Source organism: Balaenoptera borealis, assembly GCF_965194805.1.
Source record: "Balaenoptera borealis genome assembly, chromosome: 11".
Taxonomy (NCBI): domain Eukaryota; kingdom Metazoa; phylum Chordata; class Mammalia; order Artiodactyla; family Balaenopteridae; genus Balaenoptera; species Balaenoptera borealis.
Window position 1 is genome coordinate 103,965,447 of NC_138868.1, and position 22,318 is coordinate 103,987,764.

General features: G+C 46.8%; 1 protein-coding gene across 4 annotated transcripts in view; it reads right to left on the reverse strand.

The window, feature by feature from the left end:
- Nucleotides 1-4,365: 4,365 nt before the first annotated feature.
- FEZ1 (fasciculation and elongation protein zeta 1) overlaps nt 4,366-22,318 on the reverse strand; it is a 39,329-nt gene continuing 21,376 nt past the window's right edge. For all 4 annotated transcript variants that reach the window (XM_082341052.1, XM_082341049.1, XM_082341051.1 and 1 more), the window contains 7 exons: nt 19,042-19,128; nt 16,962-17,130; nt 13,168-13,439; nt 12,091-12,171; nt 10,592-10,667; nt 7,124-7,189; nt 4,366-4,720 (listed from right to left, as the gene is read on the reverse strand). In XM_082341052.1, the coding sequence (XP_082197178.1) occupies nt 4,704-4,720; nt 7,124-7,189; nt 10,592-10,667; nt 12,091-12,171; nt 13,168-13,439; nt 16,962-17,130; nt 19,042-19,128 (768 nt within the window). In that variant the 3' untranslated portion in view covers nt 4,366-4,703. The remainder of the gene's footprint in view (nt 4,721-7,123; nt 7,190-10,591; nt 10,668-12,090; nt 12,172-13,167; nt 13,440-16,961; nt 17,131-19,041; nt 19,129-22,318) is intronic.

Genomic DNA, 22,318 nt, shown 5'->3' on the forward strand with positions numbered 1-22,318 from the left:
TTTGGGGGGGAGGGGCAGGACCTAAGTCCTTAAGAAATTGCTCTGCATACTTTTCTAGGAGCAACCATTTACATTTGGGGGGGCGGGGCAGGACCTAAGTCCTTAAGCAATTGCTCTGCGTACTTTTCTAGGAGCAACCATTTACATTTGGGGGGGAGGGGCAGGACCTAAGTCCTTAAGAAATTGCTCTGCGTACTTTTCTAGGAGCGGTGCTGCGGCAGGGGGTTGGGGAGATAGTGTTGGGGGAGAGGCCGCTGTTGACTGTCAACAGACGGGGACCAAGAAGGGGGCAACGTCAGGTCCATCGCGCCGTTGCTGATGGCGGCTCAGATGTGTCGTAGAGATGGATGCGAGCGGTCAGGAACTGCTGAGTCCGAGTAACCTGTCAGTGATGACAACAGCCGTCCGAGCCTCCCTCACTTCCAGCCTGTGTAGGTGATTCCTTCCCTCCTGTTCAGAGGGCGAGGCCAGGTTCTTGGGTTTTTTAGGCTCGACTGTTGACTGTAAAAGCAGGTTGAAAGATGGAAGGACAAAGAGAAGGGAGCTCATCTCTGGGAGAGAGAGCAGAGAATGGGGCCCAGACGAAGTGGGGGAGGCCACTGAGAGCAGAGGGCAGGCCCGGGGCCCCGGGCGTTGTCAGATCAGGAACACTTTAATGGGAAAAACAAAATGGTTCTGTTCAAGGAGGAGGAGAGGAGAGAAAAGTGGAAATACACCGGACTGGAATGCAGACACCTGGCCTTTCATTAACTCGCTTCTCTGGTTCTGTGATTCATTTTCCTGTTCTCTGACAGATGGGGAGTGGAAGAGAGAATGAAGAGGGTGACACAGGATAGAGGAAGGGGAGAGAGGGAGGGAGGGAGGGGAAGAGAGAGAGAGAGATAAAGAGGAACTAGATGTGCACGTGTCTCTGGGGTTTGTCAGACAAAGCTATTATCAAAATGCCAACCAGCTCCTGCCTGGCCAATTTGCATATTCCCTGCTGTGCTCTTTGAAGCAGGATGAATATGCATGAGGGCTTGGGCAGGGGGTGGGGGGGTGGAGCTGCAAGGCTGTGGGCTAAGGTGGCCCATTGTTCTTTTAAAAGAAAGGCAGTAATATGAAGCCAAGCACCTTCCTGGTAAGCAGAGTGGCCTCTGCGTCCCCTCTCTCATGAAGGGATGAGAGCAAAGCTCAGGCTCAGACAGAAATCCTAAGGAGTCTCCTCTCATCCTCCCAAGGAAATAAATAATCAGACGCCATCAAGAACGTGAGTGTCTCTTCTCCAAGAGCTGCATCTAATTACTCTCCCCTCCACGCATACTAATCGCGGAGGCTGGCCCGGGTGTCACCTCTCCCGGCTCCCTCCCGATTCACGCTTCTGCTGAAGGAGGGCTGGGCCCCTGGGGTGCCCCCTGCTCCCGGCCTTTGGTGAGACCGGAAGCGCTCTCCGTGACGGGGCTGTTGGGGGAGTCCCTGGGACACAGCGATGCTCAAAGCCCATGGAACGGACTCATCACGTCCGTTAGGACTTGGTTCATCATTCATGCTAAAACACCCATTGGATTGCACCTCATGACTTTCCCATCTCCTCCCTGACCTCCAGCTGAAGGTAGCTATTGTCCAGATATGATTCCAGTGAGCCTGCAAAAGGTTTAGTTCATTTTAAAACTCCAATTTATCCCATAAAACTTAGTATCCCAACGTCCTTCCCTTTGGGTTTTCTTTCCTTTTTTTTAAATTTGTTTATTTATTTATTTATTTTTGTCTGCACTGGGTCTTTGTTGCAGTGCGCGGGCTTTTCTCTAGTTGCGGAGAGCGGGGGCTCTAGCCACACAGGCTTCAGTAGTTGCGGCTCACGGGCTCCGTAGTTGTGGCACACGGGCTTAGTTGCTCCGCGGCATGTGGGATCTTCCCGGACCAGGGCTTGAACCCGTGTCCCTTGCGTTGGCAGGTGGATTCTTAACCACTGTGCCACCAGGGAAGTCCCATTTTTCTTTTTTAATTAATTAATTGATTGATTGATTTTCCTTTGGGCTTTCTTTCTGAGATACCACATCTGTCTCCCGTCTTGAAGCAGAGATACAAGGAAAGGGAATATGGGGACATAGGATAGTTTGTTTCAATTCTACACAACCAAAGGCTGGCATCGGGCCCTACAGTGGCATTTCCTCACCAAGACTGGATCAGATTAAGCTTCGCAAACCCACATGGAGGTTTTTAATTGATGGGGACGCACCTCAGTAAAGGAGCCTGCTGGCCGGACTAAGTCCTACCTGCCCAGGAGGGTGCCCTGCAGGCCTTGGCTCCCCGCTGGCCCTGGCGGAGTGCCTGGCTCAAGCCCCTGGGTCGACTTGACCTTTGCCATCGGGACTGACTGGAGTTTGAAGTATCCATCCGCCCTGGGACTCTTCCTGGACGTTACAACAGTCCTGAGGGATGAGTAGCAGAGGGGCGGGGGAAGACAGTGAGGTCACCTGTTAATCACACCATCCTTGCTTTCTGAGGGTTCAGTCTCCAAGAGTCAGCGTTCCAGCTTTTTACTGAAAGCTTAGTAAAGTGTCTCCAAACGTAACACAAACACCAATTGCCTGGAAATCTCGTTAAAATGCAGCTTCCAACGGTGGGGCAGGGGGTTCCTGGGTGCTGGGCCTGAGTTTTGCGTTTCTAACAAGTTTCTACGCGTTGTCACTGCTGCTGGTCTGAGCCCCTCATGCTGAGTAGCAAGGACAGAGGAAAGGGCGATGCGAAACCACGAGACACTGACTTACTATCCCCCTCAGCTCCTGATGTGGACAACAGGAGAGAAACTGCAGCCGCCGCTCCCACCCCCCCCCACCCCCGTCCTGCTAGACTCACCTCCTCCGGCGTCTCCTTGACACCTGAGGTTTATTTTTAACTGCCAGCAGCTTTGATTAGCTTGTCTCTGCTGCTTCAGACACCTGCTGGCAGGATAAATTGGGGGAAAGGAGTGGCTGACCCAGATCTGACAAATCCAAGGCAGGAAGAAAGGCTCTTGGGAATTCACTGCTCCCCCTGCATAGCTGGCCAAGTGTGAATCGTGCTAAGGACCTCACCCTGCCAGTGGCCCTTTGCCCCTTGGCCGTGGCACCAAAGCATGCAGAGCTGCAGGTGCCCCTTTTTGTCAAAGCTCTGGTACTTAGGTCCACATGCTGACCCCTGAGGATTTGCACGGGTACCTTGTGGTGTTTCCACCTTCCTATAGCGGCCGGGGCTCTGTCCACACAGAAGTCCTGTTCTGTGTAGATGCCCGAGTTTGAGCTGCAGGCACTGGGGTAGTTTTCCCCCCCTCACCCCCAGGGAAGACTGCTACTGCTCTGTGGCACCGCGCCTAGAAAAGCAGAGGCCCAGGAAGTGAGAGACAGGGCAACAAGGATGCCTTCTATTGTCACCTGTGTCGATCTGTGACCTTCTGCGGAGCTGCCAGTGTGGCGAAGCACGGCTTTCCGTGTGGCACACAAACACCAGACTCCTAAGAGGGGGTGGAGATCTAACTGGATAAGAGGCCGAGGTGCCAGTCTGACTCCACCACTTTGAGCATCTCTGCTTCTTGGTCTCCCCATCCTTCTATCAGGACAATGCTACTACCTACGTAGGGCTGCTGAGATGCGAGATGATTTGCAGAGGCGATAAAGCTAGTGGCAGGTGCATAGCAAGTACTTGATACAAGTTTCGTTTTAAGACAGGACTGTGGGAATCTGCAGAGTTAATATCATTCAAGCCAGAAGATGGAAGCCAAAACAGTTCAGGTCGTGGTGAAATCGAGCCCCCTCCGGATACGAGGACAGCTTTCACCTGCTGGCCCAAAGAAGCTGGCAACTGCCTGCCACCAATGCCGGGGACAGCACGTGGGAGTCGAGGGCTGCAGGGAGGGCAAGGAGGGCACACACGGCCAGAGGATACCAGGGGTCGGTGGGAGCAGTCAGGAAAGCAGCCGGGACCCCCACGCTGGGAGAACCCAGCGGAGCTGATGCCCTCCAGCACCCGGGCCTCCAGGAGTCAACCCAGTCATCCCAACAGGAGGCACCACAGCTGCCCAGCCGCTGCCCCCCGAGCTTCACTTGCCATGCACTAACCTCACAATCTCCTCTCTAACCAGTAGCTCCTCCAACTCAGCGTGCGGCTCCCTGTAAAGCTGTCAAGCAGCTAGATCTTAGGCGTCTGCAGATGGCCTCCTCCTTCCGTCTGTACGACCGCAGCCCCGCCACAGGACATGGCATGCCCCCGTCCCCACTGGCCCGGCCCTAAACACCGCGTTGGCTGTCATGGGCCCCGAGCATCATGTGGTTGCAGGTACACATCCTTCCTCTGGAGGTTTGTACCAGAGGGCCGCGGGACACCACACGCCAAAGCACATGAAAAATATTAATTAAATGAAGGTTTATTTCAAAATTAGTCTTAGGGTGGAAGCTGTTTTTGAGGGCTGGAGCCAGACTGCACCATGAGTGGCGACAGCGTCTACCTCCCTCCGACACAGGCAGAGAAGAGGTGACGTCACCAGCCCTGCCCCTCGGTCATGCATCCAATGGTTACTAGGACTAGAAGCCAACAGCAAAGGACCCCGCGCATTTGCTCATGTTTAATCCAGGTTAAGCTATACACGTTTAAATACACGGCGGAGGCTACGTGGTGTCATGCAGTCCCTGCGGTGGGATGACTCTTGCTCAGTGACCTCCGCAGCAAGGCTGCTCCCAAGGGCAAGGTTAGGTGGGACAGAGCACTGCAAAGAGAAGAGGAGAGAAGGGATGTCAAAGCAAGTGTGCGGCCAGACCTGCCAGCCCAGGGTGGCCGTGGCCGAGAGTGGTCACGCCAGCCTCTCGCCAGCGTCCTGAGCAGAGAACTGCCCCCTTAGAGCCTGGGAAGGATGGTGATCACGTGTCTTCCTTCCAGAAGGAGGAAGAGCCAGGGATAGGAGGTTGTTCAGTGTAATGATTCACTGTGTGGTCTCTGCTGCCCGTCTGCTTGGGTTCAAATCCTGGGTCTGGCTGTTACTAATTCTACGACCTTCGGGAAATAACTTCTACCTGTGCTTGTTTCTTCATGTATACAGTAGGCTGTGCCTCTGCCTACCCCACAGGGTTGCTCAGAGGCAAATAGAAAGTGCTCAGTAAATGTTAACTAGTTTTATAAATTCACTGACATTTCAGTGGATCGTGAGGGGTAAAGTCTAGCTCTCGGGCTCCCAGACTTAAAGAACCCATTTCTACACACCTCCTTTGAGAAATGGGATGCTCTTTTAAAACCTTTAAGAGTCAGAAGTTCTTCCCAATGTTTAGCCTAAATTCATCCTGCAGAAATTTAAGATTAATCTTTCTGAGCCTTATGGAAACAATACAGCTCAGAGGTTCTAAACTGAGGTCCACAAGCCTTTGGAAGCTGCGCCCAAGGTTGTGCCTGTGGAGCAAAACCTAATGAAAAAAAGAATCTGGACAATGAATGACCATTGATGGAGAGTGTTACAGAGTCAATGTTTGTGTCCCCCCAAGAATTCATGTTGAAACCCTAACCCCCAGCGCAGCTGTCTTTGGAGATGGAGCCTCTAAGGAGGGAGGGTTAAATGAAGTCATATGGGTGGGGCTCTGATCTGCCGGGATTAGTGTCCTTGTAAGAAGCACCAGAGCGCTCTGGCACTCTCCTCATACACACAGAAGAAAGGCCGTGTGAGAACATAGCGAGAAGGTAGCTGTTTACAAGCCAAGAAGAGAGTCCTCACTAGAAACCCACTTTACTGGCCCCTTGATCCTGGACTTCTACCCTCCAGAACTGTGAGAAAATAAATTTCTGTTGTTTAAGCCACCTGGTGGTCTTCTGTTTTAGCAGCCTGAGCAGACTAATACAGATATTAATATCCTCCAAAGAAAGACAACCAGGTAATAGGTGTCTCTTAATGGAAGTTTACAACCATTGATAACCTAAAACTTATCAAAAATTTTGTGGACAATTGTACACTGAGTTCTCTGGCCCTGCCTGGTCTGGCCTGGTGTGGACGATCTGAATGTGATCAGTCCTCTAGCTCTACTGGACAACAGGAAATACAAAAGGTTGAAGAACATATTAAATGAAACCGTGAGGACTCAACTACCGAGCAAAAGCTCGGAATGAGGAAATGCTATGGGGCAAATAACCTGGTTTCTCTAAGAAATAAAATTCAAAGAATGAGAGAGAGGAGGGAAAGGGGAACCTATATATATTAAAAGAGATTTAAGAGATACATTAGGCAATTGTAATGTATGAACATTCTTTGGATCCTGATTCAAACAAATAACCTGAAAAAATTTTATAGGAAAATCAGGGAAACCTGAACCCTGGTTGGGTAATCAAAGATACTTTTTTTTTTTTTTTTGGCCATGTCATGCAGCATGCGGGATCTGAGTTCGACCAGGGATCGAACCTGAGCCCCCTGCAGTGGAAGTGTGGAATCTTAACCACTGGACAGCCAGGGAAGTCCCTCAAAGATACTTTTACATTTTTTATTTTTCTAGTTGTGATCATGATATCGTGGTTATGTTTTAGGAATGTACACCGAAATATTCATGGATGAAAAATATATATAATGGTTGGTATTTGTTTCAAAATAACATGGAAGAGAGAAGTGATATAAATGAAAACTAGATTGGCCAGGAGTTAATAATTGTTAAAGCTGGATGTTAAGTACATGGCAGTTCATCATACCGTTCACTCTACTTTTATATATATTAAAAACTTCCGTAATATAAGATGAAACAAAAAAGTTATGAAAGGATGTAGCTAATCATGACTCTAGTTTGCTGCCTTTCAAGTAGCTGAAACTGTTAAAGGTATCCTCTGGCTTTGTTTTTGCCAACTAAACAGCCCAAGCCGCAGCGAACTTTCACAATAAAGTCTTTTGTTGGTTTGGCCGCTTTTTGTGTGGAGTCACTCTGGTGACTTGGGGGTGATGGAATCTCCTCCTCAGGCCTCCTAGCAACATCCAAAGGCGAGGGCCTCCTCACAATTGTCCACTGAGTTCCCTGGCCCTGGCCGATCTGGCCTGGCGTGGATGCCCTGGGAGGGCTGCAGTGTGGGTTCCACGTGTCCAGCAGGAGTCCTGGGGGAGGGGGCCCTAGAGGATGCTTCTGCTCCCAGAGGCCTGGGCCGCTCTTACCTTTTAAAATGTAGTCCGTCAGCAAAGTGGGCACCTTCTCATTATCCTCCTTCATGGCAAAGAGAACTGGGGAAGGAGAGAGAAAGGACCTAAGATGCATCAGGGCACAGAGCTCACCTCTGGGGCCAGACAACCCACCAACCCAAAGTGAGCGAGAGAGGAGTCAAGGAAACAAGACATTCATTGAGTACTGAGCAAAGTCTAGAAGCCTCTGGCAAGAGTCAGCATTCAACCTGCTGGGCCGGGGAGGGGGCTGGTGGGAAATCCATCAAAAGAGTCAGGGTGGCCCTATGGATGAGGTGACTTCTCTTTTATCCTTTATTTTTTGTGTGTGTGCTCATCTATAATTTCCACATCACTTCCTAAGTATGTATCTTTAATGATCATAAAAATAAACAAAGCAACTTAAAAAAGGAATCAGCTTTCAGATGCAATCCAAATGTTAAGAATAATAGCTGTCACATCACCGAACCACCGATAAATCTGTCTTTAAAGACATTCTATTCATATAAACAGATATTATTAGCAAAGTCCTCACCTCCAGTTTATTAACAGCAAATGAATTTAATTTCACAAATATTTGCTACGCTATGCCCAGTACAGCACTAGAATTTGTGGAAATGCAAGAGTATTAATGACCCTCAAGGAGCTTACAGACTTCTTGTTGAAACAGGATGTGACCTACACATGAAGCAAACAATAGGGAAGTGAATAAAGCCTAAAGGCTTTTTATAAAAGTTTTTAAAACAGATTTTTCTGTTATTAAACTAGGAAGCATCTTCTCATATTCATGATTCATGTTGTAGAAGTCAGCTTTGTAGAAAATCATTCAAGAAAATACCTGGACCTTGCTTATACTATCAAAAAGTGAGGGCAGGGGTGGGTTATCCAACAATAGAGTTATTCATCAATAGATGCCTTAAGTAAACTGTGGTGTATATGGTATATATGCAGTCTCATACAGCTTCATGAGAAATGAGAGCGATCTGTATATACAAGACATACTTATGAATGAAGAAAGAAGGCTGCAGAACTTTATGTATTAATTTTAAATGAGTAAATAATAAATGCTAATATTCATAGAAAAATCTGGAAGAATGTGCATGAAACCGTAAAAAGCAGATACCTCGGGGTGTGAGATACCCCGGGGGATGTTCCCTTCTACGTGATATCTCTACAGTGTCCAGCTTTTTTCCATGAAAATGTATTACTTTTGGCAAGTGGAAAAACCACTAAAGATCAGCTGGCCCTGATGGCTGGGGTCAGGAGGCAACCATTACAATGGAGGGACCCCCCAGTCCATTCCTAGGTCCTGTTTTCCATTGATTACCTTGCCTAGTTGCAAGTCAGGGTCATGGAACTTGACTCCAAAGCTCAGGAGTGGGTGAGGAACAGAGCCTGATGGTGGCATGAGTCCGTGGCCAACTCCAGAAAAAGACTGGACCTCAGGCCATCCAGGCAATGGTTTCTTTTATTTCTTCCGTATTTTTAGACATGGATTCATTTCAGTGTAATAGGCTGAAAATACTTTGCAACTGAGCATGAGCAGACTAAATGCTGCCCACCAAGAAGATAGGCGTAAAAATACAATAATTGCACTCAGTCAATATGTGACTAAGGTGGTCTCCAAAATCCGAAATTTATATAAATTGCCAAGTCCCCAGAGCCAGTCTTTGGCCTACATCCTTGACTCAGGAGTCGGGGAAAGAGGATTTGTGATTCACAAACCCATACAAGGATGTGCCCAAAAAGAGAGCTTCCATAACCTACAGGAGAATTGGTATTCAGGAAAGCAGGCAGTTTTTTTTTTAAAGGGATAAAGTATTGCAATGTCGTATGTCCATGTGACAGAAGAGAGAGCCATAAAAAGGATGTTAACCAAATGTTAACTGATGTGACTGAAATCATGATATGAAATTTTATAGCCAGTATAATCCCAACCATATGGAAAAGGCATAAAATACTATGGCTGAAAAACACCATACAGTAACCACAGTGGAGGGGACAGGAAGTTACTTATTTTCTTTTGTTCACATTTCTATGTTTCCAAAGTATTCTAAATGATGGATATTCTCTAGCCCTAATTTTTAGAATGAACTTGAAATGTGTAAACAAACCCAGTGTTTCTTAATTAAAATGAAAGGATTTCACACTGAATTCCTGAATAGGTATCTGTAATAAATTTATAGCTCTTCCTTTTTTTAAAAAGAGCACGTTAGAAAAAAAAAATAAAGAGCACGATAGAGTACTCTACATATATCAACCTTCATAATTTGTCCAAATTATTTTCCAAATGCTTACTCCTTGTGAAAATACAAACACCTATAAATGTCAGCTCGTTTCTATCTGCTTCCGTTAAAAAAAAAAATCTTTGTGCATATGTATGCAAATAAAGGCGCTCCAAATGAGTTTAGAGGAACCCAATGCACTTTGAATATAAAATTCCAGACTCTCAAGACCACAGTATCTATTGATGTAGGCAAGATTTCCATTTACCAGAACCTCCTGCTTTAGTTCTCCAAAATGATAAAAATGAAACCATTTGGGCACCTTTAGCACTGGGCCCAGGAGGTATCTATCTTCCTCAGCCAAACAGTTGAAGCTCCTCTTCCCATTCCCTAGGGTGTCAAATAGCCCTGCAGTGGTCCATTCCCGCCGAGGCAGCAGCGCAGCAACGCCCGGTTAGTGTGTCACTCAATGCAGTGCACGGTTGCCAGGGAGATGGACGGTCTCGTGATTCACTGAGCCCGTCCCCACATCTCAGCCTAGGATTTTTCTCTTCCTAAAAGAATCAAGCTGACACTGATGGCTGACACCACGTGCCCCCCTGGCCCTTTGGGGGTTGTAGTGTTTGATGTCTATAAAGAGATTTTGCCTACAAAAGGCTCTTTATCACAGGCTGTTTTCTCCCATAGCTCAGAATGTTTCTTAATATTACTTGACACTAGAGTCAGAGTGGAAGAGAGGAAGCAGTCACTGCCTGGAAGGAAAACCAGACTCTATTCTCTCTCATCAGCCTTACCCCACCCAAGAAACCTGGCTTCTCATTAAATACAGCCAGTCCCTTAGAAGGAGCTCCCTGCTTTGGGGACACAAGGCAACCTCAAGCTGCAGAAGAGAGAAAGGGCAAGGCAGAGTGCACAGCCTTGAGACCTGTGGATGAACCACAGAAAGCCCCTGCACACCACTACCGCCCCGCCACCGCTCCAGCCTCTTCCACCAGCTCCTTTTCTCTGGCAAGTCTCTTCCCTCACGGGAACCGGGAAAAGACGAGGCAGCTCTGGGTATCGCTGCAGAACTCCTTAATTGTACCCCGTGCCGGGGACGTGGTGCAACGTTGTGGAGCACATTATGACCCATAGAAACTGCTCTGGGGACACCTCCGGACTGAGGTACCACGGGTGCAACTCACAGGGTGGGAGGGAGAGAAATGGGCCCCCGGTCCCGCTGCGAATGGGAGGAACTCACTGTTTGTCAGCATCTGGAGATCTTCCACCGACGGGGGCGAGGCCTTCTTCTCGTAAGGGATGACGGTGTTCAGGTACTAGAAGACAAGCAGGGTGTGCAGCAAGTGAGACAGAAGCCCGGCCCCCGGGGGCTGAGATACGGTTGACAGCTTGCGTGGGGATTGGGCTTTTCTCTAAAACACACGCTCCGTCAAATTTGACGTTCTCGACAATACCCATGATGATGTGTGCACCATCGTTTCAGGACTTTTCCCCCATTTTTGGAAAATGTCTCTTTAGAAGTAAGACTTTACCATATTAGCCAGGAAAAATGTCCCTCCACTCCAACGAATATATTCTTCTGACACTAGAAACTTTTTGATTATTTAGGAATCCTGGTGAGCTTTTTCTCCTCCAGGCTGAAAGCAGACAGCATTCTAAGGGGCGGAGGCGGGGGTGATATTTTCTTATCTTCTGCAGTGCAACTTGAGAATGAATAGTTTCTCTTCTGTCAAGATGACTGGTGAGAAAACCTCAACCCCGCCCTGGGCCTGGGATGTCGGGTTTGCTCCCTCTGCTGGAGAGGAGGTGCCCCTACAACAAAATCATCTTAGGGTCCAGTGGGATATCAGAGAATACCGGCCAGAGAGACCTGGAAGGTTCGGAGGGAGCCTGGGGTCGTGAGTGAGAAGAGCTCTAGACCAGGGGGCCTGTGTTTCAGGCCTGGCCCTGCCACTAGCAGCATGGCCTTGGGGAAACGCCTAATCGCTCTGGGCCTTAGTTCTCACTGCTGTGAACTCAGGGGACTGAGTTAGATGTTCCTGAAATCTCTTCCCAGGCCGTAGCTCCAGAATTCTAACACTTAGGATTCAGCTACAAATATGTCTAAAACATACACAGTTTTTGTGCACAATCTCAAAGGTGTCTCTTGACAAACTGGCCTTCTCTGTTAGACTATGCATTGCATGAGGGCAGGACCAGGGCTTACCCATCTCTGTACTGCCCTAAGCAACAGAGCCTAGCACACGGCAGGCACCTGAGAGCCAGAAATGCAAGCCACTTCTCAGGTGAGAAGTGATTGACTAAACGGAGCTAGACAGGGGACCCCGCAGCACGGGTTACAGTCAACAGGGCAGCTGAAGTGAAGAGGCAGTCTTGGTGGGATTGGCTCACCTGGTGGCCCAGCGTGGCAGAGGTAATGAAGCTCTTGGATGGGATCTTTCATGAAGTGGATTCGCCTTTAATGCATTTGGTTCTGAAAACAACTGAACTCATAAGCCTACAAGTAGTGTTGAGTTTTAAGTTTTATCCAGGCCCTCTAATATTAAAGCTCAAACAACTTTGCCTTTAAAAAGACACTTTCTGTTTCTCCTTAGAATGGAAGAAATTGTCAGGACATTTCCCCCTGCAACCTGCCCCAGTGCGGGGATAATTCTAGTGACTCACCATCCCCTGCTCTGTTGGAGACACCAAGTTACTGGAATCTGGGAAGGAAGCTGGGAGCAGGGAGATGGGTTGTACCTGCTTGTCAGCTCCTGAGGGGCCAAAAGTCTGGCGGATGCCACTCTGCAGGATGTTGGAGATGCCTTCCATGCTGAAGCGCTGGGGAGGAGGGGAGAACGAGACTCAGAAGGGCAAGTGCTTCCTGCTCGTATTCATCGCCCCGGGGACGCCTGTGTCCTCCCTAAGCTACCTGGACCCGTCAGCTTCCATACTGTCCCAGATCCGGGCCCCAATTCTGAGACTAGAAAGCAAAGGTAAGACCTGGGCTAAGAGACAGGCCAAAATTTCAGCCTGAGCTTTGCAAGAAGAAATAGCAGAGTCTCAAAGACTCTTATCTGAGTAAGTGCCTCGGGCGACGAGACCGCCCCCCCCACCCTGCATTCCTTGGTTTCCTCATTTCAGCCTCCATTGTGTAAACAGAAAACTAAAGCAGCAGAGGGAAACTTCGATGGATGAGGATGAAAATGTCTCAGGGAAGAAAACAAAATGCCCAGCCATTGGGAAGGGCAGGTGTAAAACGACTGTCCTCATCTGGAAAGCTTTTTCCAAAATGCATATGCCCGGGCCCAATTCAGTAGGTCTGCGAGAGAGCCCAGGAAAGGGTATTTTGTAAAAGCTCCTTAGATGATTCTGCTGAGCTTCCCTGATGGAGAACCACTGGTGAGAAGAATCTGGTCAATATAACAAGGCGTCATAATGTGCCATCCTGAAACACCCTATGGACATCCTAAAGAGATGAGTCAGGACCATAAGCTGTGCTAGTAGCAGGCTTGTCCCAGGGCACAACACCTTTCAATCCTAAATGCCTTCACCCCACTTTTTAAGATCTAGCTTAAGAGAGCACACGCCATAGTGACTTATTTTCCAGTGTTACATCCTGTCTCCTCCAGTTAGACGGGGTGTCCTCTAGGGGAGCAGGGGACACGGGTGGGCTCTTCTCCCTCTCGTGGCTCTGCTGTCTGCCAGGGCGTCCCACTCATTGTCACGGCTTAGGACAGGTCTGTCTGGGGCCACGGCAGGGCTGGTCCCGTGACCTGCAACGGAGAGCTCGGAGGCGTGGGAGCACTTGGTCCTCGGGCCGGGCTGTCCTCTTACCTTGAGAGGCATGTGGCTTCCCTTCTCTATCCGGCCGCTCTGCAAGCTCAGCCCTTTCTCTTTCCGCCTCTTCTTCATCAGCTCTCGCTGCTCCTTCTGTTTGTTCTGCACCTCGATGAGCACCGTGATGAAGGAGTTCTTCACTTCCTTCTCGAACTCCAGCTCGTCCCGGCGGGCCAGCTGCTGCACCAGCTCCTCTGAAAAGTCTCGGATGGCGCCCTCCACCTGGTCCAGCAGCTCTGTCAGCTCAGACCCAGACATGTGCCTCAGTCCTGCAGGGGAAGACCATCCTGCGGGGTCACTGCATCAAGCCCAGCCCGCTGGAGAGGCTCCCGGGGCCCTGGCCGCCTGACAGGTCTGGAGTAGACCCCCCCCCCCCCCCGCCTCCCTGCCCCAGACAGTTCCTCAAAGGGCCACGACAGACCTTCACAGTTTAGGGGCGTGCCGGCAGGGAGAGCCAGTTATCGACTGCGGGAGAGAACGTCATCTCAGGGAAACAAAGGAGGGAGGAAAAACAGCCCCCAAGGACTGTGGACTCTGTCCACAAAAACGTGTGTGGGCAGACGTGTGGTTTTTGATCCCTTGTTCCATCTCCCTATTTTTCCTCTGTCTCTGTAATATTCCTCATGTGAAATGGGTCAAGAATCGGGGGGGAAAAACATGACAAAGTGGTTTGGCATCTGTGCTGAGAAGCAATAGAGAGGTGGTGTTTATTCCCCAAACCTGATCAAGACACAGCTGACAGCAAAATAAGCAGCGCGATCTGAGGCCCTCTTTACACCTACTGTCCTGAGTCGCAGCACACGTGCCCCAAAATACGTGAAACATGTAAAGATGGGCAACATGTACAGAAAAATGAAGTCTGGCTTGTTGGTACCGAGTTGTCTGCTACTGTCAGAGAAAAGGAAAGGGAACCTGGGAAGATAGGACACAGATCACTTTGTTTTAAGTTCTTGTCCCCTAAGACTTCTTCACCTAAAGTAGATTCGGGAGCATATTTTTGAATGCGCCCCTTTCTAGTGGCATCTTTTGTTTCTACATCAGAATCCATTTTCCTTTCCCTTTCCGCTCCCGCTGTGTCGGGGTATTTGCTGACTTAGTTCAACCTTCCCCTCTAATTTCGCTCTTTGGAGCTGTCCTCCTCCTTCTGTTTTTGCCATTTCACTCTGCATTTCAGCCGTTTTCCCGAGTCTTTTGCTGAGCAGTTCTATGTGTGGGACCTTTGTGTGGCGGAGAATGGCCTGATTGGAGCGGCTGTGAATGCAGCACCAGGGCCAAATCCACTCCATCCCTCCCAGCGGATTCCTTCTGCTGCCATCGCCCTGCCTCTGCTCTTCAGAGCCACAGGGTTTTACTTAGAGGGTGCAGTTCCTCAGATCATGCCTCTATTTTCACCACGATTCTAGTACATGCTTGGACCTTTATACCCTGACCAGTCCGCCTTCCCTCTCCGTCATTTATAAGTCCCATCACCCCCATTCGGATCCACTCGCAGGGAACGTGTACCCTCCGGCCGCCTGGTTACCACTAACCCTGCAGATGGATGAATTTTATACTCAGTTTTGCCACTGCTGTTACATCTTTTAATTTCACGCTTCATCCACCTCTCTCTTTGCAGGATCATGATTACCACAAACCTGTGTCAGAGAGTTAATACGATACACAGATTAAGAGTGTGAACTCTGCAGTTAACCTGCCTAGTTTCCAATTTTGACTCCACCCCTTAAGACTTGAATGTGGCACAGGGGCAAATATGCATTAAGAATAAGAGGCTTAACAAACACGTGAAAGGATGCTCAACATCACTAATCATTAGAGAAATGCAAATCAAAACTACAATGAGGTATCACCTCACACCAGTCAGAATGGCCATGATCAAAAAATCTACAAACAATAAATGCTGGAGAGGGTGTGGAGAAAAGGGAACCCTCTTGCACGGTTGGTGGGAATGTAAATTGATACAGCCACTATGGAGAACAGTATGGAGGCTCCTTAAAAAACTAGAACTACCATAGGACCCAGCAATCCCACTACTGGGCATATACCCTGGGAAAACCATAATTCAAAAGGAGTCATGTACCACAATGTTCACTGCAGCTCTATTTACAATAGCCAGAACATGGAAGCAACCTAAGTGTCCATTGACAGATGACTGGATAAAGAAGATGTGGCACATATATACAATGGAATATTACTCAGCCATAAAAAGAAACGAAATTGAGTTATTTGTAGTGAGGTGGATGGAACCAAAGTCTGTCATACGAGTGAAGTAAGTCAGAAAGAGAAAAACAAATACCGTATGCTAACACATATATATGGAATCTAAAAATAAAATAAAATAAAATAAGGTTCTGAAGAACCTAGGGGCAGGACAGGAATAAAGACGCAGATGTAGAGAATGGACTTGAGGACACGGGGAGGGGGAAGGGTAAGCTGGGACGAAGTGAGAGAGTGGCATGGACATATATACACTACCAAATGTAAAATAGATAGCTAGTGGGAAGCAGCTGCATAGCATAGGGAGATCAGCTCGATGCTTTGTGACCACCTAGAGGGGTTGGATAGGAAGGGTGGGAGGGAGACACAAGAGGGAAGAGATATGGGGATATGTGTATACGTATAGCTGATTCACTTTGTTATAAAGCAGAAACTAACACACCGTTGTAAAGCAATTATACTCCAATAAAGATGTTAAAAAAATAAAATAAAATAAGAGGCTTGATTCTCCCTGTTGAAAATAAGGGAAGAGACTTCCCCTCTTCCTCACCTCCTTTTTTCTTTCAGAATCTCTCTCTCTGTCCTTTTCAAATGTATGTGCATCATTTTAATGGCTAAATAAGCCACTGGCCAGTCTCAGGACTCAGATGTGTTTCCTCAAGGACCTGGGAGCCACTGCTTTGAAAAGTCATCCCCAAGAAAGAAAACAGGGGCCTAACTTGTCACCTGACTCTAAATTGCAAAATTGTAATGGGTTGTGTCCAGTTAGCTGTAGACACGGGTGAGATTTCTTTCCAGTTTTGCAATCCCTTTAGTGGGTTGACTGTGACATGCATCAATTCAATAATGAAATTGTTTTCATTTTCTCAGAAAGAAAACCTCTACTTCTGTGGAGAGGTTTTCTGGGTGGGGAGGAGATTTTATTTCTTAATTATATTTCCGCGACAGTGGCCTCGAAACAAGTCACTTACCCTCTTGGAAACTCAGTTAGCTCAATCCTAATGGGGTTGGCACGGGCGTGAAATGAGATTATGCACAGAAAGTTTTAGAACAGCGCCTGGTCCTCCAAAACTCTCCAAAAATACGAGCTATTATTATCATTACCATTTGTAGGTTTTTTCATTGATTTCATGGTAGCATCATTGTGAATAGTGGGTTCAGATTTCCTCTACTTGTTCTCCTTTAGTCTTGTTCTTTGGTTCGTTTTACCATTGTTTTCATTTAAAAAAAATTTTTATGGGATTATAGTTGATTTACAATGTTGTGTTAGTTTCAGGTGTACAGCAAAGTGAATCAGTTATACATATACGTATATCCACTCTTTTTTTTTTTTTTTTAGATTTTCCCATATAGGCCATTACAGAGTATTGAGTAGAGTTCCTTGTGCTGTACAGCAGGTCATTTTACCATTTTAATCTTGCTTCCTCCCCCAGCAATGCTAACTTCTCTCCTGATGTCCAGTAAGAAAGGTATTGCCAACTCCCTAGATCCGAGGTTCTGTTAGTGGCGTGTGAAGCATGTGTCCTGCCTGGCAGAGCTGAGTTTGTCCTCCGTGAGCCCGCCCCCAGGACTCTCACCTTCGTAGGACCAGTTGTTGTTGAAGGTCTGGGTCAAGGCCTGCATCTCCTGCAGGAGGACCAAGTCCGCCTGGGAGGCGGTTTCTCCCCCATCCTCCTCTTCTAGAACCTCCCCTTCCTCCTCAGGGTCTGGGGAGTTCTGCATCATTTCCTCAATCTCCTCAATCACCTGGAGAAGGTACACAAGACAGTGCTCACTCTTCTCTGCTGCAGGGACATCCCAGCTTGAATTCTGATCAGGGAAGGATGTTCCTAACTTGCTGTCTGTAAAATTCCTAAAGCAATATTGTTACTTAATAAATATTGAGTAATAATAAAACTAGATCTGACCAAAGGCTTACAAACACTCTTCCTTTGATGTAAAGTCCTCTTTAATGTCAAACCTCTTCCAAGAACACCATTTAGATGAGTGCTTTATTAGAAATAAACTGCTCTTTCAGGAAATGAAGCAGAGCTTCCTGGAAGGGAACATTTACTTCAATTTGCTGAGCACTTTCTTTCTAAGTGGGAAGACATTTTATCTACCCAACTCAAACACAAAATCCAGTCCATTCATTGTGATGATGCTTAAGACGGGAAAAAAACAAAGTGTTCCTAGGATGACTCAAAATGGGGAGTTCCTTTATTACATAGAGGAAAACAGCTCTTCCTCCAGAATTCAGCTGGACAGGAACTAAAGCTGCCAAACAAAAGTGGAAATAAAGGTAATGACATAATAAAAGGACAGGTAGGGTCTGGAGAGCAGAAAATCGATCAGAAACCCAGCTGTAATCTAGACTCTTGTAGGGGACAGCTCCTAGAAGGGAGAGTAAAATTAGATAACTGCCAAGAGGAATAAGGCTGAACTACTTTGTACATTAATTGTTTACACATAAAGAAAATGGAATAAGCAAAGACCACTTCTGAAAGGAGCCATCCATGAGTCTGGTCAGAACAGTGCATCTATATATTTGTCTGTTCTCGATGCTGTGATGGGCTCCATCTCCAAGGCCAACTGGTCTTTAAAGTGGGTTCCTTTATGTTAGGCTGGATCACAGATAAAGGCACTGAGGTCCCCTCCTTTGGAATAATTTCTATTTTATTCCCAAGCTTTCCCATCTCCACTCACAAATTTAAGGGATACTTAGTTTTTGACTACTGCAAGCCATCCATGGAACACGAGCAAACTACACGACCCCCCTTTAGAATTTTATGGCTGAGCTTCTCTTTCAGAGTCATTATCATTGAACTTGTGTCACTGGATTGTATTTCCCCCCAAATTCACAAGGTAACTGCTAGCCCCTATTCTTTTAATCTGGTTCCCTTTAATCTCTTGATCCTTATCTGTTTATAGCCCACCTTTTTACCACAGATATGAAAGAGTTCCTTTTACTGAGAAGCACTTTCTGGAACCAAAAGCTCCTAGTGGAGCTTTTTCAGAACCACTCTGTGAAAACACCTGAAACGTGCCTGCTCAAAGCAAGCGTCCATAAATAGTTGTTGACTCAAAGGTTGAATAAGGAATCCAGAGACACAGGAGTATTCTCCCTAAGTAACAAATTATTAAAACCAAAATATAAGTAACTCAATAAAATGTGAAACATTAGATCTTTTTTTAAACAAACAAGTGTTTCTAATACTTCTTTTGGAAGGCTCCACATTTTCAGTGTTCTATGAAATATGAGAAAATGTCCATCACTTGGAAGCCTCTTCTGCCATTTCTATTCTTGTGAGAACAGCTATTTGGGACCCTTGTTTAAGTGTCTTGACTCCAAATACAATGAGCTGCAATAAAGACACTTAGCAGGAAATGAAGGCAGTAAACACTGAGCCCATCTCTGGCTGTTATCAAACACGGACTCCATCCAACACACGTCAGGAATTACATCCCGAATTACAGCAGGTGCGTAAACTGAGGCTTAAAGAGACATGAAATTTACCAAAGACACAGCCACCACAAGACCATACATTTTTCTACTGCCTGAAAGGGATGTGACAGGTATGTATTCAGACTTTTTCTCTATCAAAGGAATTAAAAGTCCCAAGAACCGAGAGAGAGAGAGAGAGAGAGAGAGAGAGAGAGAGAGAGAGAGATTTGTACCTGATCTGCTGTGAGCAGAGGCTCCTCATTGATTCCAGAGTAATGTTCACTCTTCTCATTGAACTCTTCCTCTCCTTTCTCATGGATCTGAAAGAGGTGTGGGGTGGGGGATGGAATTCTGATTGACCATCAGCAGAGCTAGGATTCTCTCCAGTCTCTAGAATGGATGACACTGACAGAGGCCCTTCTGGCTATCCCCTGTGTAAAGAGAAAATCTGAAGGGGTGTGCAGAGTCTCATCCAATTCCAAGCGCACCCTGTCCACACAGCGTGCATCACTGGGTCCAGCTTAGAAAAAGACAATAAGGCATGTGTGGCCGGCACCATTCTGACCCACGGGGGCAGCACTGTTCTTTAACCCACAGACAGGTCATCTTTACATGAACAAGGAACCTTCTTGAGGGGAGTAACAACGGCAACCAACTCCTGCAGCAAAGGCACACTTGTTTATATGAGGAATTTCAATCTGGGGATCGGTTTCCAGATTTTCTTTTATTAGGCATTTTAAGGGGTGGGCTGTTCCAATGCAAATAATCATGTTTTTAAAATTTGATGAAATGTCATCGTGTCATGGGAATCTAGGCATGGTGTCATAGCTGATGAAGGATGTACTGAAGCTCCGTTGGACATGCCAACAGAACAACCTAAGCACACAAACCAAAGGACAAACTCAACAGCAACAGCAAATACTGAAACATTTGCCACATGTCTCCAAAATTCCATCCTCCCAAGTAAGGCTCTGAAAGCTCACAACCATTGAGATTCTAGATGTTGAAGTCCAGCAAGGTATTCACAGCATATCTGACTTTACTGTCCGTGTCCCAAGCAGCCATAGCTTGGTATTGATGTTCAAATCCTGCACAGGATAAGCCCCTAAACCACCTAACAAGCTGTCTGTGTCCAGGAGTCTCATTTGAAAGTCATCTAGGGTCTGGCAAGAAGTGCCTCCAGGAAATCTTTCTGCAGACACCTCTCATCCAGGAATCAATTTCACTTGCGCACCAACAGCTGGCATGCTGATCTCCCTCTTTCCTGGGGATTACACTTTTCCTGTTCTAATTAGCACCCCCAGGAAACACCCCAGTTCCAATCCAAGCAGTCATGTCAGAGGGAGTCCATCCTCAGAAACTTCTCCCCTCTTCCTTGAACTCCACCTTGGCAGGTACCCCCAACAAAACACATCACCTTCTATCTACATTTGCTTAAAACCAGGACTATGTCATAAAGAAAAAATCAAATATATCTCAAAGGCCCTCTGCTCTCAACCTGGATAAGGGGTAGGACAGGGAGGTAATGGGATTATTTGAGGGGTTTTGTGCCAGATGGTGACATCTATTTCTGCTGTCGAACCCATATGCTCCTCTCTCCGCCAAGTCCACCACCTGTGGTACCCGCCTGCTTTCTGCAGCTCCCCACCGTGCAGAAGGAAACTCCTGTAGCCATGGTTTGTTCACAACTACTCTCATATGGCAGAACTTTCTTAGGGCTAGAAAGTCCTGTGGTAGAAGTTAGGCTCATGCTGGGAAAAATAGTTTTCTTTTCTGTTTGGATTATTTTTTATAAGCATCTGACAGCAAGTGTTAGTCTATAACCAGAATTTTTTTCATAGTAATTCGATTTTTTAAATGGAATATTTACATTTTCTGAGATGTGGCCAATTTTAGCGAGTTTACCTCACTGGCTGTTAATACTGCATCTTTCAACTACACCACCCCCTTTCCCAAGGTCCTCCCTCTGAGCTCCTGGTGAAGGCAGGAGAGAGCTTTTAGGCATAGACCCTTCTTGCTGTTCAGACATTAGGGAAGCCAGGCAGCGGCATGGATGATTCCTAGTTAGAGCCTTCTCTCCCCTCTGGTACAAAGCCTGCTGGTCTGATTTTTCAGGCGTGGGTAAAACGAGATTTGAAAATGAATTATAAGCTTGTGAAAGTTAGCGTGAGTTCATAGTATCGTGGGAGCTATACCTAACCCATATGTTCTCAGATCTCAGAAGTCTGCCGCTACAAAATGAAATAAAATAAAAGGAGACACATTCACAAAGTCCTCCAGAGAAAGCCCTGGCCCCTTCATTCTTCCCCACGTGGATCTCTGCCATCCTCTACTTTCACTGCATCTACCCTGTCCTTCTCCTTTTCTCCTCACTCTGTAACTTTTGCTCTGGTTCCCTCATCTTCCTCACCCTCTCTAAGCCTGGTCCCATGTTTTCTCTCTATCTAGTGGACCTGTTCTGCTCCTGTCACTTCTCAACAAGCCCTCTTTCCTTTCAATGCTGTTTACAGACTCCCTCCCTTCCCTCTGTTCCCAGGACAGCATCTTGTACAGCGTGTGGAAAGCTGGTGAGAAAGATTTTTGGAAAATGACAGCATTTACGCATATTGATAACAGTATTCGTCATATATATTCATACACATATGTATATGGACGAGTGTATGGATACTCTTATTCTTAATATATGACACATGCAGAGAAACTACTGCAGGGAGTTCTTTAGCCTCTTGTGTGGAAACGAGAAGGTTGTCAAATTGGGGCTGAATTTCTCTGTAGACTAAAGCTTCAAGTTGTCTCCATATTATTGAAGTGAACTATGGCTCTTCCAAGAAAAAAACTCATTCTTCCAAGTGACTTCTTCCCAGAATTGAGAATAGAAGACCAAGATCCAGAAATGAGCCTGGCCATACTATTCAGCAAGCTGTTTCCTCCTCCTGCTTTTGGTAAAGGGTGTGACTTTAGGGCTGTAACTTGGTCACTGAAAGCTTAAAAATAAATGCAGAGAATCTTCCCTGGAGACTATGAGAGTGCTAAATCTAGGTGCACAGGAGTCTGAGTGAGAATTAAAATTACATCAAGTTCTTGTGTCCAATAATGACTACTAACCAGTGTTGTTTGTTAAAGCATTCCAGATGATTCCATTCACAGGAAAGGGAATTTCTACTGCACAATATTTCCCTCCCCTTACCACGATTGTTTCACATGGGTGGTTGCCTTCTTGACCAAATTTAAGAGATAAAGATACATTTTCACCTCCAGTCAAAAAGTAAAAGAAAGAGAAAAAAATCACCAATATGTACCCAGCCCAAGAAAGGGCAACTTAACCCATCTGTGTGGGTTAAGTCAGTGCTTCCATATCCCCAAAGGGAGATGCACCAGAACACAGCAAACAGCACATGGCAACAAATATTTGTTGAAAGAAGGAATGAAAAGGAGAGGACTGAATGGCAATACTATCACCTCCTATATTCAGTCCCCCCTCCACAGATAACTGAGCTGCTTATTCACCTG